The following is a 15,657-nucleotide window of genomic DNA, read 5'->3' as shown; positions in this document are numbered from 1 at the left end:
AAGGAACCGTGCTACCTTAATTGACATGAAAACGAGAGACTATACGAAGCCTAGCAATCCTATGGGGAGACGATCACACCATACAAAACAAACATGCATAAAGTAAACACGCCAACAAGGGGGCTCAAACATCCGTGGGTAGGGCTTTAGTCAAGAGGGGTCATATCAACCTCGACAAACAAGCCCCGGAAAGGTAATCAAATGGGCTCTTAACCACTGACATTGAACGTCAGGGTGAGCAGATCAAGCGGGTAATGAGGATAAGACCTCATAGCTCTTAACCCTGGACATGGTGAGCTCATAACAAAAAGTAGGGATTCAGAAAGGTGGAACCCTCTCCACTGACTGACCGGACAAAAGATCTTGTGCTTTTGTTCTGAAGCATCGACACGTGGTGTGAGCATAAAGAACGACACACTGAATAACGGGGGATTGACTACTAATCCCTTTTATCTGTCAATTGCCTTTTCATGGAGGTCTTTAGCACTGGTGCCTCTTCTTGGAGCTCTTTGGGCACAAAAGTAAACACACAAAAACATTGCCTCCTATCGAGGTCTTCCAGCTAAGAAAGCGGTAAAATCCTGAAAAAAGATGTAAAAGGGATCAAGAGATCTACCACACAAATAAAGATCCGAAGTAACAGCAACTAAAGAAATAAGAAACCCAGAGATCTCTCAGGCTAGCACCGCTAAAGAAAACAAGTCAACAAAGCAATCAGAATAAATCTCCAAATGGTATCCCACAAATAAAGTGGAATACCAAGCAAGTTATCTCTTCAAGAGTCATGTGAGCCCTCACAAAAAAACTCAACAAACAGGTTAGGGAAACAAGATGGGGTGCAATCAAGAGTTGCACCAAATAAGAGAACCACATGAATCATGCCATTAAAGTTCACAAAAAGCTCACAAAAAGCAACCAAGGGTAGAAGGCCTAAACCTCTTGTCAAACAAATGCATTAAAAGGGTATCAAAACTCAAAGTCAGGGGGCAAGGATCCATACATCAAGACATGACATACATACTAAAACATGTGCCTACATGCAAAACCTAACGATACCCACTCTTCCAAATTCACCAATAATACCTCATACATTCAGAAATTTCAGGTTGAAAGTATAAAGTAGTGGAAATAGGGCATACCTGATTGGAGAGATCGATTGAAATCAAATGGTGTGGCTGGGTTTGCAAAGCAATGTTAGGGTTTGCGTGAGATAGAGGTGAAAAAGTGTGTGAGTCAGAGTGAACTTTTCAGAGTTGTCTGGAGGCTGCTGCAGATTAGTTCCTTCTGATAGTCTAGGGTAATAGGAATATCCTCTTCTTTGGCTCACTGGAATTCTGAATTTATAACCTGATTTTCGTGGCTTTGTAGGCTCAAATGAGAGCAACCCAAGCCCATGGCTTTCTGTTATATTCTGAAAACGCGTGTGCTTCGCCTAGCGAAGGATCTGCTCGCCTAGCGAGCATGACAGTTCAACTTCGCTAGGCGAACCATGCTGCTCGCCTAGCGAGCATGACAGCTCAGGAACAGACTTTTGCTCCTTCAAGGCTAGCGTTTTGAATGATGAATAGACCCCATTTGAACCTGTTGGAAGTAACTCAAGTCCTTCCTCTGTGTTGACTGATCACCCAGATAGAACCCACAAAGTGTCTTGGATGATATTCAAGCTTCTTGGATCTGATTCTGATTGACATGATGAAATGTAATATGAAATGTTAAATGACCTAAAAATGAATGCATGAATGAGGAGGGGGGCAAATTTGAGGTGCTACACCATGGCCTCTCTAAATCCCCACAGAGAGGTCCAAGGTCCAAAATTGTTTTCTCTAGTAGTAATGTTATTGGTGTTTACCCGCACAACAACAATCATATGCTCATCATAGTGTAATATTATAACTGATATATAACATGAGTTTTGATGGATCTTATAAGCTTGTCACACATTCTATTATAGAGCACCTTTCAGAAGCTCCAACTTGATCTTGGCAATATTAAGGCATTCCAAGGCTCATAAGTGGGTTTGTTTTGAGATTAAATACAAGTAACAGATCACATGACACTAGAAACGACCTGAAGCGCATGTGGATATTCCAAAGCAATCGAAGTCAATTACCTCGTGGTGGATGCCTTATCGCCCTACAATGTCATCCTTGGTGTAACACCCCAAAATTTGCCCTCCTCATTCATGCATTCATTTAGCATTTCATATTGCATTTCATCATGTCAATCAGAATTAGATCTAAAAAAAAAAAAAAAAACGAAAAAAAAAAGAAAAAAAAAAAAAAAAAAAAAGAAATATATAATTTTTTACAAAAAAAAAATAAAAATAAAAATAATAATAAAAAAATTTTAATTAATTAATTAAATAAAAAAAATATAATAAAAAAAATTTGGACTTGGGTCTCTCTCATTTGAGCCCACAAAACCATGAAATTCAGTCTATAAATACCAAGGCTTCACTTGAGAGAACACAGAACAAAGGGGGATTTTGAAGAGAAGCAAAATACTTTGAGGTTTCCTTGGAACAAAACCCTGAGGAAAAAGATAGTGAGAGAAGACCTAACGGAGTTCAGAGCAGCCTCCAAACCCCGAAGGGAACTCAACTACACAGAATCACCTCTGCCCCACATAAACCCTGAAGATTGTTTTGTAAACCTCACGGGTGCAACTCAATTTCAATCAAGCTCTCCAATCAGGTTTGCCATTATTCCCATTACCTTTGCCCATGGGTTTAATATGTATATGAATGTATAAACAATGCCTTGAATGTTTAACCGTTTAATTTTTGAGTGTATGCCACAGGGTTTGAGGTTTCTGAAACCATACTGTTATTCATGAAAAAATGCTTATGATGTTTCACTAACCCTTTTGTTGAATTTTTGTGAGGGCTCACATGACTTTTGCAGGGATAACTTGCGTGGTTTCCCACTTTATTTGTGGGATAACCCCTGGAGGTTCATTTCGATTACCTGTACTGACTCACTTTTCTTTGATGGTACCAGCTTGAGAGATCTCTGGGTTTCTTGTTCCCTTGGTTGCTGTTACTTCGGATCTTTATCTGCGTGGTACTTTTACATTTTTCCCGCATTTTACTGCTTTCCTAGCTGGAAGACCTCGATATGAGGCAACGTTTGAGCCCCTTGGTGGCATTTTACTTTGAGATACATGTTTTGTGTTTTGTATTCATATCCCTGCAGGTAGCGCGGTTCCTTCGTCAAGGACTGCCTTTTTTCCCTTGAGCATCCCAAACCCTAACCCTTCATTGATTTTTCTTCTCCTAAAACCCAAAGCAACACGTTAACTCCTTCTACTACAGGCGAGTAAGTCTCCAAAGGTCGAGCATCCGGTAGATTGCGTAGTAACGTCGTTCGTCCAAAACCCAACCCATAACCCCATAGTTAGCCGAACTACGTTTTGCTCTGATTCTCAGGCCAGATGAGATACGTAGGCATAAGACGCGATGTCTTAGCGAGCACACATCCCCCCAACCCATAGGTCAGCCGAGCTACGAAGACTCTGATTCTCATATTCAGATGAGATACGTATGCAGTGGATGCGACATCCGCGCGAGTCATTTTCATTTAACCCTTTTTTTTGGCAAACAGCACAAGATAAACCCACACCCTTTAGACAAGAACTACAAAAGTGGATCCCGTAGAGTACTACGGATGCGTAGGGGTGCTAATACCTTCCCTTCGCATAACCGACTCCCGAACCCAAGATTTGGTTGCGAGACCCCGTCTTGTCCTTTCCTTTTTCAGGTTTACTTCGAGCGTTTCCTTTCCCTCCTTTGGGATGAATAACGCACGGTGGCGACTCTTCTGTCTTTTTCTTTCGCCGGTTGTTTTTTTTCGCACTGTATTTTTCAGGTTGCGACAGCTGGCGACTCCACTAGGGACATATAGAAGTTGACCTCTTGCTGGTCCATCTTCCCTAAGCGAGTCCCTCCTAGCTTATGTGATTTCTTGTTTTTTTGGGTGTTCATGCTTTCGTACAGTTATTTATTTACCTGCTTTACCTTATTGCATTGTGTACATATCATTGCTGTATATGTTGGCTGGCTATGGCTTCTTGGTGATCTTTGTGAGATGAGTTCTATACCCGAACTCGAGTTCACTTAGGATAGGAGAATGGCATAGTCCTGTCAACTTGTGTGGAGTATTCCTTAGCGAGTTGACTTGCAAGCCCATTCACTTGGTGGAGGTCATGTTGAGATCAATAATGTCACATAATTAAGTTGTGGTTAGACATTACTTGTTCCAATATAGACCTAAGAAGCCAAGGACCTTAGTTTACCTAACCCATCTTGGCCTATTCGTAGAACGTAGTGTGAAATTCGTTCAAATGTAAGATTTGATACGATTGTTACGCGATACTACACTCATAAGAGTCTCTCTTGAGAATATTGTTGGAATACGAGTAGTCGTTCCTCTGATAATATCCGAAAGATGGGATTATGACTATGGGAACCTTTTGTAGAACATGTTTGGCAGGTTTAAACCTTAGTACACTCCTTTTGGGTGGTTCTTAACCTAAACTCCATGCTCGTGACTTGCAACAAACCCTTGATTCATGGTTAATCCGATCAGGTATCCTTAATATCAATGGAACTCGGGTGTTGATAAGGTGTAAACCATAATCCACCAAAATGGGTGGTTGATATTAAGGATAACATGATCCATCCCATGACCTTTGTTTGGTGTGCTCTTAATTTCTCTCCAAACAGTGCAACCTGACAGATGTTCAAGCGGATCCATCAATTCTGATTGACATGCCTTTGCATTGCATAACATCATCTGCATATTTGCATCCAACATCTCATGCTTATTCATTTGCAGGGTATTCCCTTTCAAAACGGGGGTGCCTTAAAACTGAACAAGCAGTGCATCGCATACCATGCATATTAACCCTTGTCTGTTTTGCAGGTGCCACCGCAGTGTCTAATGTTTGTTCCCTGTATCAGGCAGTTATTGGTCCCAAGCGAGTCCACAGGTACCCGACAAAGGAAAATTGTCCACAACTAGCGATGGACCAAGTACAGAAAGAGCTGGCTGATATGCGTGAAAGGATGGATCAGTTCATGACATTGATGACTGGTATGGCAGCAGGCCAAGAAAAGCTGAGGGAATTGGTTGAGCAACCGAGGCCCAATCCAGATTTGGAGATACCAAATGCTGAGGGAAACCCTGGTAACCCTGGGAACACTGATAACCCTGTGAACACTGGTAACGTGGGTAACGCAAATGCTGATGGAAACCCGGGTAATGTTGGCAACACAGGGAATGTTGGAAATGATATTGGCGGAAGGTACAATGTGAATCAAGGAATTCGGATTAACGGGCACCCCGTTACTGAAGATTATCAGTGTGATCTATTCTCTTTGCACGACGAGGCCCTCGAGACCACTCGCCGCATGGATGAGCTTGCTAAGAAGCTCAAATCTTTGGAGTCTCAAAATTCCTTAGGCTTTGATGTCACAAATCTTGGTCTGGTTCAGGGAGTAAGGATTCCTCACAAGTTCAAACCCCCTACTTTTGAGAAATACAACGGGGCTTCTTGCCCACGCACTCATCTCCAATCTTATTTGGGAAGGTTGGGAGCTCACACGGAAGATGAAAAGCTGTGGATGTACTATTTTGAAGACAGTCTAACTGGAGCTTCTCGTGAATGGTATTCTCATTTGTCTCGTACTACCATCAAGAGCTGGAAAGACTTGGCAGAGGCTTTTGTCAAGCAATATCAATACAACTTGGACATGGCTCCAAATCGGACCTTGTTGCAAGGTATGTCTCAGACTGCCAAGGAAACCTTTAGAGAGTATGCTCAGTGTTGGAGACAGATTGTTGCGTCCGTCCAACCCCCTATGTCTGAAAGGGAGATGGAGGACATGTTCATGAACACTCTTCAAGGCAATTATATTGAGAGATTGGCTGTTTGCCCGTCAATCAGCTTTGCAGAGATAGTAATTGCTGGAGAAAGAATCGAGAGTCTGTTGAAGATGGGCCGAATTCAAGACAATAGTGCTTCCAACTCATCAGGTCCCAAGAGACCGTTTGCTGGTAACGGTCAGCGAAGAAAAGAAGGCGAGACAAGCGTTGTGTATGCCGGCAGAGGCAGGAGTAAAGGACGCCCTAATTATTATCAAGATCAAGTGGCCGCAGTCACTATTCCAACACCTGTTCCTCAACCGCAATATCATCCGCAACAACAACCCAGGTCTAACAATCAACAACAAGGAGGTAATCCGGGTCAGCAGAGACATTATCAACAACGTCCAAGGCAGACGGACCGGGTCATCGAGCCAATCCCAATGCCTTATTCAGTATTACTTCCCAAGCTAATTGACATGAATCTGGTTACGTTGAGAACTCTGGCCCCACCAATCGATCCCAATAATTTGCCTAGAGGTTATGATGTCAACGCCAGATGTGCTTTTCACTCCAACGCACCTGGCCATACTACAGATAATTGCAAGGCTCTCCAGTTAAAGGTACAAGATTTGAGAGATGCTCAGGCTATCAATTTTGCTTCGGTGCCTAATGTTATCCAGAACCCGATGCCGGCTCACGGCGGGCAGGGGATTAATGTTGTCGAAGTGGTTGAAGCTGGTAATGCCCAAGGCTGTGGCAAATTTGTGGAGCCAGTCATCAAAGAAGACAAGTTTGGATTGGGGTATGCTCTGGGATCTCAGAAGAATGAAATCGGTACTCTCTCCAGCGGGGGTTTGGTTTCTCCCCACGTCGTCAATGCTGCAGATGAAGACAAGGCTGACAGCGACTGTGACTTAGATAGCTGGATTTGCCCGTGTGTCTCGGGAGAAAAGCTCGACAATTGGTCGTCTGAAAAAACCGTTCGGGTTACTCTACTGAAAGAGTGATTTTTACTGTTTTCCTTTATTACATGCATAATAAAGTCTTACACTTTGCCCAAGGTGTAACGGCTCATTTGTAGGGCCATCCATTTAGTTACGTTTCGCAATTATTTTTATCATCAATAAAGGACGGCTTTTGCAAACAATTTTGTGTTCTCTTTCTTTCAGTTTTTTTTACTTTTTACAAAAAAAATGGCAATATTTCTTTTTTCGTTTTTTCTCTCTTTCCAAAAAAAAAATCTCTCATTCTAAGGTAAAGCATGATCCTCCATCATGCAGAGCCGACCACCCGGATCTCACTGCTAACGACACTGCTATGGCCAAGTATGACTTCGACAATCCTATCTATCAAGCCGAAGAAGGGGCTGAGGAAGATTGTGAATTGCCTGAAGGGTTAGCCAGATTGTTGAAACAGGAGGACCGAGCTATTACACCTTGTCAGGAGGTGGTTGAGACCATCAACGTTGGTACCAAAGACGACAAGAAAGAAATCAAGATCGAGGCCAGTCTACAGGCCGAGAGAAAAAGACCGTTGATCATGTACTTGACTGTGTTAGAAAGGTCAATGGGTTGTGTGCTCGGTCAGCATGACGAGTCAGATCGAAAAGAGCATGCAATATACTACCTTAGCAAAAGTTTACCGACTGTGAACAAAGATACTCATTGCTCGAGAAAACTTGTCGCGCTTTGGCATGGGCTGCTTGCCGACTAAGACAGTATATGTTGACTCACACGACTCTATTGATATCAAAAATGGATTCAGTCAAGTATATTTTTGAAAAGCCAGCACTTACCGGAAAAGTTACTAGGTGACAAATGATACTGACAGAGTATGACATCCAATACACTTCACAAAAAGCCATCAAGGGAAGTGTCTTGTCAGACTATCTTGCAGAGCAACCGATTGATGATTACCAACTTATGAGGTTTGACTTTCCTGATGAGGACATCATGTTTCTCAAATCGGAAGATTGAGAGGAACCACTCCCGGAGGAGGGGCCTGACCCTGAATCCAAATGGGTTATGATGTTTGATGGGGCGGTCCACGTCAATGGTCGCGGAGTTGGTATAGTGTTGATCACACCGGAAGGGGGTTCATATGCCATTTGGTGCCAGAATAACTTTTCCCTGCACCAACAATGAAGCCGAATACGAAGCTTGTATCCTAAGACTTGAGGAAGCCGTCAATATACAGATTAAAACCCTGGATGTATACGGGGATTCAGCTTTGGTCATCAATCAAACCAACAGGGAAATGGTGCTATGCTGGAACTACGTACCCAGAATTGACGTATCTCGGTCAGAGACGAATGAAGAAAGCATTTGGTCAGAAAGTGCGCTCTCGGGAGTATCGAGTCGGTGAATTGGTACTCAAAAGATTTCTTCCTCCCAACACAGATCACAGGGGCAAATGGACCCCAAACTATGAGGGTCCGTACGTGGTTAAAAGGATTTTCTATGGCGGAGCTTTGATGCCAACAACCATGGAGGGCGAAGGATTCTCGTCCCCTATTAACTCAGACGGGGTTAAAAAAATACTTCGCATAAAATAGACCCGCTGGACAGTAAAAAGAATAGTCCAGGCAAAAAGGGGCATTCCGACGAACCAAAAAAAAAGAATAAAGAGGTTCGGGCAAAAATTAGGGATATATAAAAATAAAAAAAAAGTACACCCGGTGAGTCGAAAACCCAAAAGGGCGGCTCAGGCAAAAATGGGTATCCCGGTGGATTGAAAACCCGAAAAGGGGGCGATCCAGGCAAAAGTTAGGGAATAAGCGAATGACTATGATCTGAGTTCATCAGTGTTATATCACCGTTTCATTCAATCCGGCAATCTTCGAAGGTTAAAGATCGACTAATCATCCACTTCAGAAAGCAAGATGAGCAGAGCGTCTTGAGGACATACGAGCCATAGCAGAGTCGAAACTCGGTGGGACCCCGTATCCCCATTGCCATTAGGATAGTTCTCTTTTTATAGCGATCACCTCTTTTCAGGGATCAGCTTCCTGATGCCCTCGCCTATTCCTGGCACAAATTTTCTCCCCAGTAAGAGTCGAATAATTCAGTTAAAGAGCCTCTTTATTTTTCATTTATCAGTTTGTTTGCAAAAATGTCCGAATTTTTGATAAAACATATTGCATATGAACATAATGGTGGCTTTTGCAGATGATTTGCACAGGAAAACGTTTAAAATTGCTTTGAATGTGCTTAATCCCGGACGGTGAATTCAAACCGAGTAATTCCCCCGAGGCATACGTGTATTTTTGGTTGCAGGTCACAGGAACCGGATGCCAAGTCATGAATCCTCATCCCCAAGCGGTTGACAAAGTCTCTCCTCAGCAGAGCATGTTCCCCAACAGAGTTGACAGTATCCAGACTGTCTATCCCCAGTAGAGTTGACAGTATCCAGACTATATATCCCCAGCGGAGTTGACAGTGTCAGACTGTATCTTCCTAGCAACAGCGGAGTGGTTGCATAACCAACGGACAAGAGGGTGGTGTTCCCAGTGTTCATCTCATCCCCAGCATTATTTCTAACAGATTTGTTCTAATCCCCAGCTAGAGGACGATTAGCAAGTTCATATCCCCAGCAAAGGTCGTTTCCTACGATATTTCCCCAGGAAGTGTTTTCCCCACAGACTCTCCTCACAGAGCCTCGCCGAGGAAAGTTTCCATAGTTGATACTCCCCCCGCAAGGTCAACTTTTCAAGCAGCCAATTTATTTTTGGTGGCTCATTGGTCCCGGCAGACGGATCATTCCCCACAGAGCATTCAAGGATTGATACAGCGATCTGTTCCCTACCGGAGTTTGCTTCCCCTAGCAGATTTCTTTTTTCTTTTACACCATGCATAGCATTTGCATTCGCATGCATATCATATCAAGCATACACATAAGCTGATAAACAGGTTCTTCCAAGCAGACTGAAGAATTACTTTACAACCAAGGTCATGAGATCCAGCCAGAGGATCAAGCGTGAGTGATCCAGCCTAAGGGTCATTTTGAAGATTCAGCCTGAGAATCGTTTTCCCGTGATCCAGCATGAGGGTCACTTTTTGAAGATTCAGCCTGAGAATCGTTTTCCCGTGATCCAGCATGAGGGTCATTTTTGAAGATTCAGCCTGAGAATCGTTTTCCCAAGAGTCAGCCTGAGGCTCAATTTGAAGATTCCTCAGTGAAGCCGCCTACAAGCTTTATTCCCCAGCAAGTCTAATTAAGGAGTCGTTACAACATGTTCTAGCCCGAAGAATATGTACGAAGCCCAAAAGTGGAATATTCTCGAAGCTGTATATCCAATATGAAGGTTGGGTGTAGATTTCAAAAGAGGGTTAACCAGCGCATGCCTCAGATGCGGGATCCTAATGACGGGAATTTATCATCAAAACAATCCAGATCTAGCCAGAAGATCGAAGTAGATTCAGCCAGAGAATCGAAACAAAGGAGATCTAGCCAGAAGATTGAAGAAGATCTAGCCAGAAGATCGAAGTCAGGTCTAGCCCGAAGACCGAAAATAGATTCAGCCAGAGAATCGAAGCAATTCAGATCTAGCCAGAAGATCGAAGTAGATTCAGCCAGAGAATCAAAGGAAATAGATTCAGCCAGAGAATCGAAACGAAGGAGATCTAGCCAGAAGATCGAAGAAGATCTAGCCAGAAGATCAAAATCGTATCCAGGCCGAGGATCAAAATTAATATCCAACCAGAGGACTAAATTGAGTATAGGTTCAGCCAAAGGATCGAAACTCCAGATTAAGCCAGAGGATCGGAAGAAAGATAAACAGCGCGGTGTATTTCCGCGTTTTTGTGGTATTCTCGGAGCACAAATTTTCGGTCTGTCTTTGGTATTCAATCACAGCTCACCCCGTTTGTCTGATAAGTTGTTCGCTTTCATCCTACTCGGGTTAGTTGATGATTGAATAGGGGTAGCTGTAACACCCCAAAATTTGCCCTCCTCATTCATGCATTCATTTAGCATTTCATATTGCATTTTATCATGTCAATCAGAATTAGATCTAAAAAAAAAAACGAAAAAAAAAACGAAAAAAAAAAAGAAGAAATATATAATTTTTTACAAAAAATAAATAAATAAAATAATAAAAAAATTTTAATTAATTAATTAATTAATTAATTAGTTAAATAAAAAAAAATATAATAAAAAAAATTTGGACTTGGGTCTCTCTCATTTGAGCCCACAAAACCATGAAATTCAGTCTATAAATACCAAGGCTTCACTTGAGAGAACACAGAACAAAGGGGGATTTTGAAGAGAAGCAAAATACTCTGAGGTTTCCTTGGAACAAAACCCTGAGGAAAAAGATAGTGAGAGAAGACCTAACGGAGTTCAGAGCAGCCTCCAAACCCCGAAGGGAACTCAACTACACAGAATCACCTCTGCCCCACATAAACCCTGAAGATTGTTTTGTAAACCTCATGGGTGCAACTCAATTTCAATCAAGCTCTCCAATCAGGTTTGCCATTATTCCCATTACCTTTGCCCATGGGTTTAATATGTATATGAATGTATAAACAATGCCTTGAATGTTTAACCGTTTAATTTTTGAGTGTATGCCACAGGGTTTGAGGTTTCTGAAACCATACTGTTATTCATGAAAAAAATGCTTATGATGTTTCACTAACCCTTTTGTTGAATTTTTGTGAGGGCTCACATGACTTTTGCAGGGATAACTTGCGTGGTTTCCCACTTTATTTGTGGGATAACCCCTGGAGGTTCATTTCGATTACCTGTACTGACTCACTTTTCTTTGATGGTACCAGCTTGAGAGATCTCTGGGTTTCTTGTTCCCTTGGTTGCTGTTACTTCGGATCTTTATCCGCGTGGTACTTTTACATTTTTCCCGCATTTTACTGCTTTCCTAGCTGGAAGACCTCGATATGAGGCAACGTTTGAGCCCCTTGGTGGCATTTTACTTTGAGATACATGTTTTGTGTTTTGTATTCATATCCCTGCAGGTAGCGCGGTTCCTTCGTCAAGGACTGCCTTTTTTCCCTTGAGCATCCCAAACCCTAACCCTTCATTGATTTTTCTTCTCCTAAAACCCAAAGCAACACGTTAACTCCTTCTACTACAGGCGAGTAAGTCTCCAAAGGTCGAGCATCCGGTAGATTGCGTAGTAACGTCGTTCGTCCAAAACCCAATCCATAACCCCATAGTTAGCCGAACTACGTTTTGCTCTGATTCTCAGGCCAGATGAGATACGTAGGCATAAGACGCGATGTCTTAGCGAGCACACATCCCCCCAACCCATAGGTCAGCCGAGCTATGAAGACTCTGATTCTCATATTCAGATGAGATACATATGCAGTGGATGCGACATCCGCGCGAGTCATTTTCATTTAACCCTTTTTTTTGGCAAACAGCACAAGATAAACCCACACCCTTTAGACAAGAACTACAAAAGTGGATCCCGTAGAGTACTACGGATGCGTAGGGGTGCTAATACCTTCCCTTCGCATAACCGACTCCCGAACCCAAGATTTGGTTGCGAGACCCCGTCTTGTCCTTTCCTTTTTCAGGTTTACTTCGAGCGTTTCCTTTCCCTCCTTTGGGATGAATAACGCACGGTGGCGACTCTTCTGTCTTTTTCTTTCGCCGGTTGTTTTTTTTCGCACTATATTTTTCAGGTTGCGACACTTGGCAGACCAATAATCAATTTGTTAGGGGAAATATATACACCTAAAACTTGATCCTAAAATACTCGTTACTTGGCGGGTGAGTTTGAACGGTATGAGGAGACCAAGAGAGTTCCCATAAATGTTATCAAAGTAGTCATATGATGAGAAATGAGGATGTCGCCAACGAGGTTTCCCCATATTCCGAGGCGTAGGGCACGAGGTCGCCCATAAAATATTTGAAGGAGATTTAGATAGAACCTTCGATTCACCAAATAAAAAAATATAGACATCTCACTTTCCAAAGAAGAAGAGCGTGATCTAGTTGACCAACTTAGAAGGAACGTCGACCTATTTGCTCAGGGGCCTTACGATGTGCCAGGAATATATACTAGATTAGTGTGTCATCGCCTTGTCATTGTCTCCAATGTGAGACCAGTGTCTCAAAGAAAATGAAAGGTGAGCAAGGAGAAGAGAACCACCATCGACGAAGAAGTGAACAAGTTAGTAAGTGTCAACTTGGAACCAGTTGTATTAAGGTCTATGAAATCCAAGCACATGCACCACTTGTTTGGTGTTTTTCCACTAGAACAATGTTGGGTGACCGATGGTCCCTCGAGCTACAAAACCTTAAGTTTCATGGATTCCTACTCGGGGTATAACCAAATCAAGATGGATCCCTTGGATGCGCCCAAGATGTCAATCATGTAAAACTGCAACAACTACTATTATAACGCCATGCCCTTTGGCCAAAAGAATGTCGGCGCCATCTACCGGCGACTCATTGACACAATATTCTCCCAATATATAGGGTGGAAATTTAAATTTTATGTCAACGACATGATAGTAAAAACTTTCGAGGGGGCATAGTCATGCAACATACCTAGATAATGTATTAGGATCAATCAGGAAGTATGACATGCATCTAAACCTCTCTAAGTGCTCCTTTAGGGTGCAATCAGGAAAGTTTCTTGGCTTTATGTTAACCAAGAGGGGCGTTGAAGCAAACCTAGATAAGTGTTATGCCATCATCGACATGAGTAAACCCACCAATGTATAAGAGATCCAACAATTAATAGGTCGCCTCGCCGCTTTATCTCATTTCTTCTTATGTGCGAACGTTAAGACTTTTATTTTCTTCATCGACCTGAAAAAGAAGGAGAAGTTTGAATGGATTAGGGAATGCGAGGATGCGTTCGCAAGAATATAAACCTTTCTCGCATCACCGCATGTCCTCACTCGCCCAATAGAGAGGTCACCACTGCTCCTTCACCTTTCAGTTATACACCAGGTGATGCATTCAGTACTCATCCAAAATAAAGACAAAGCAAGACGACTCGTGTACTTTGTAAGAAAAGTGTTCAAAGATACTGAGTCCCGTTATCAAAAGATCGAGAAATTAACTTTGGTAATTGTCTTCATGGTGTGGAAGCTTCAACCCTATTTACAAGGTCATAAAGTATTTATAAAACCAAAAACCTGTCTGGCGGGTCCTCAAGAAGCCATACCTAGCGGGAAGAATGGTGTCTTGGGCGGTAGAATTGTCAGGGTATGACATCCAATGTTCAAAGAGGAAGCATTAAATCCCAAGTTATGGCATTTTTTTGGTGGAATCCAGCTCTCCAGTAGATCAGGAGTCGCCCCAAAAATGGACGCTATCGGTGGATGGCGCCTCAAACATCAATGAGAGCGGCATCAAAATAATACTGGAAGGACTAGATAAACTACAGTCATCCAATAATAAATGGCCCTCAAGATCTTTTTCACCATGGTGTATCCACTAGCATGCGTTCCAAAAGATCCCTCATGGATTTCCATTATGATTTGGTTTGCTTCTTGCTTGTTCACACATCTTAGCAAACTGAATCATAATTTCTCTTGTACAATACTCCTACGCTTAAGAAGAACTTGGAAGACAATTTCTGAAGGTACTTCTTGTCAGTAATAGATGTCTCTTTAGGGTATTTTTGGCACTCTAAGAATCTCATGATGTCATAGAACCAAGGATAACCGAAGGCTTTGTCTCCAGCCTCCAAACAGTAAGCAAGCTTGTCCAAGTAGTTGAGGCGAAAGGATGGCGCTTCATTCTTCCACTTTACCTTAAACATGGATGCCAAATTTACCAAGGCATCAGCTAGTTGATTATCTTCTCGAGGAATGTGATGGAATGTAATCTCTAGTGTCCCAATCTTCTTTGATTATCTTAAAGACATGCTCCTTGTAAGGGATAAGCTTGTGATATCTAGTGGCCCAATCTCCTTTGACTTGGCTAATGACTAAGGCCGAATCTTCGTAGACTTCAAGGATTTTGATCCTAAGATCAACCGCAACTTCAATACCTAAGATACATGCCTCGTACTCCGCCATATTGTTTTTACATTCAAAAGACAACCTCACAGTGAAGGGGAGGTGGAAACCAGTCGGGGAAGTGATAACTGCCCCAATGTCATTACCATGAGCGTTCAAAGCTCCATCCAAAACTAAGGTCCATCGGGATCCAGGCTTGGATCCTTCCTCAGGGTTGGGGATGTTATAATCCCTGATCAACATAATATCCTCGTCGGGGAATTTCAAGAGCATAGACGGGTAGTCTTCCAAGGGATGATGTGTAAGATAGTCGGACAGTACACTCCTTTTGATGGCCTTTTGAGTGACATATTGGATGATGTACTCGGTTAAAGCCATTTGCCATCGGGCTACTCTACCGATTAGATCAGGCTTCTCAAAGATGTATTTGACATGGCCCATCTTGGAGATTAACAGTGTTGTATGAGTGAGCATGTATTGCCTTAAGTGTTTGGCAGCCCAAGCTAGTGCGAAACAAGTCTTTTCAAGCATCAAATATCTACTCTCACAATCGGTGAACTTCTTGCTTAAGTAGTATATTACGTATTCTTTCCTACCGGTCTCGTCATATTGGCCAAGGACACATCCCATGGATCTTTCGAGGACGGTGAAGTACATAATCAATGGTCTTCCAGGAACATGAGGCATCAAAACAAGAGGTTCTTACAAGTACTATTTGATATTCTTAAAAGCTCTTTGGCAATCGTTATTCCAAATGACGACTTAATCCTTTCAAAGAAGTTTGAAGATCGGCTCACAAGTGGCCATGATGTGAGATATGAATCTAGAAATGTAGTTCAATCTACCTAGGAATC

The 15,657-nt window shown here is 42.5% G+C and overlaps 1 protein-coding gene across 1 annotated transcript; it reads right to left on the bottom strand.

The window, feature by feature from the left end:
* Positions 1-14,638: 14,638 nt before the first annotated feature.
* LOC127131440 (uncharacterized) lies at positions 14,639-15,433 on the bottom strand. The gene has a single exon (XM_051060360.1). The coding sequence runs from the start codon at positions 15,431-15,433 to the stop codon at positions 14,639-14,641; it is 795 nt and encodes a 264-aa protein (XP_050916317.1).
* Between the last annotated feature and the right edge of the window lie 224 nt (positions 15,434-15,657).

The sequence above is a fragment of the Lathyrus oleraceus genome, chromosome 3 (assembly GCF_024323335.1).
Source record: "Lathyrus oleraceus cultivar Zhongwan6 chromosome 3, CAAS_Psat_ZW6_1.0, whole genome shotgun sequence".
Taxonomy (NCBI): Eukaryota; Viridiplantae; Streptophyta; class Magnoliopsida; order Fabales; family Fabaceae; genus Lathyrus; species Lathyrus oleraceus.
Note: the sequence above shows the minus strand (reverse complement) of the source record. Positions and strands in the feature narration are given on the sequence as shown.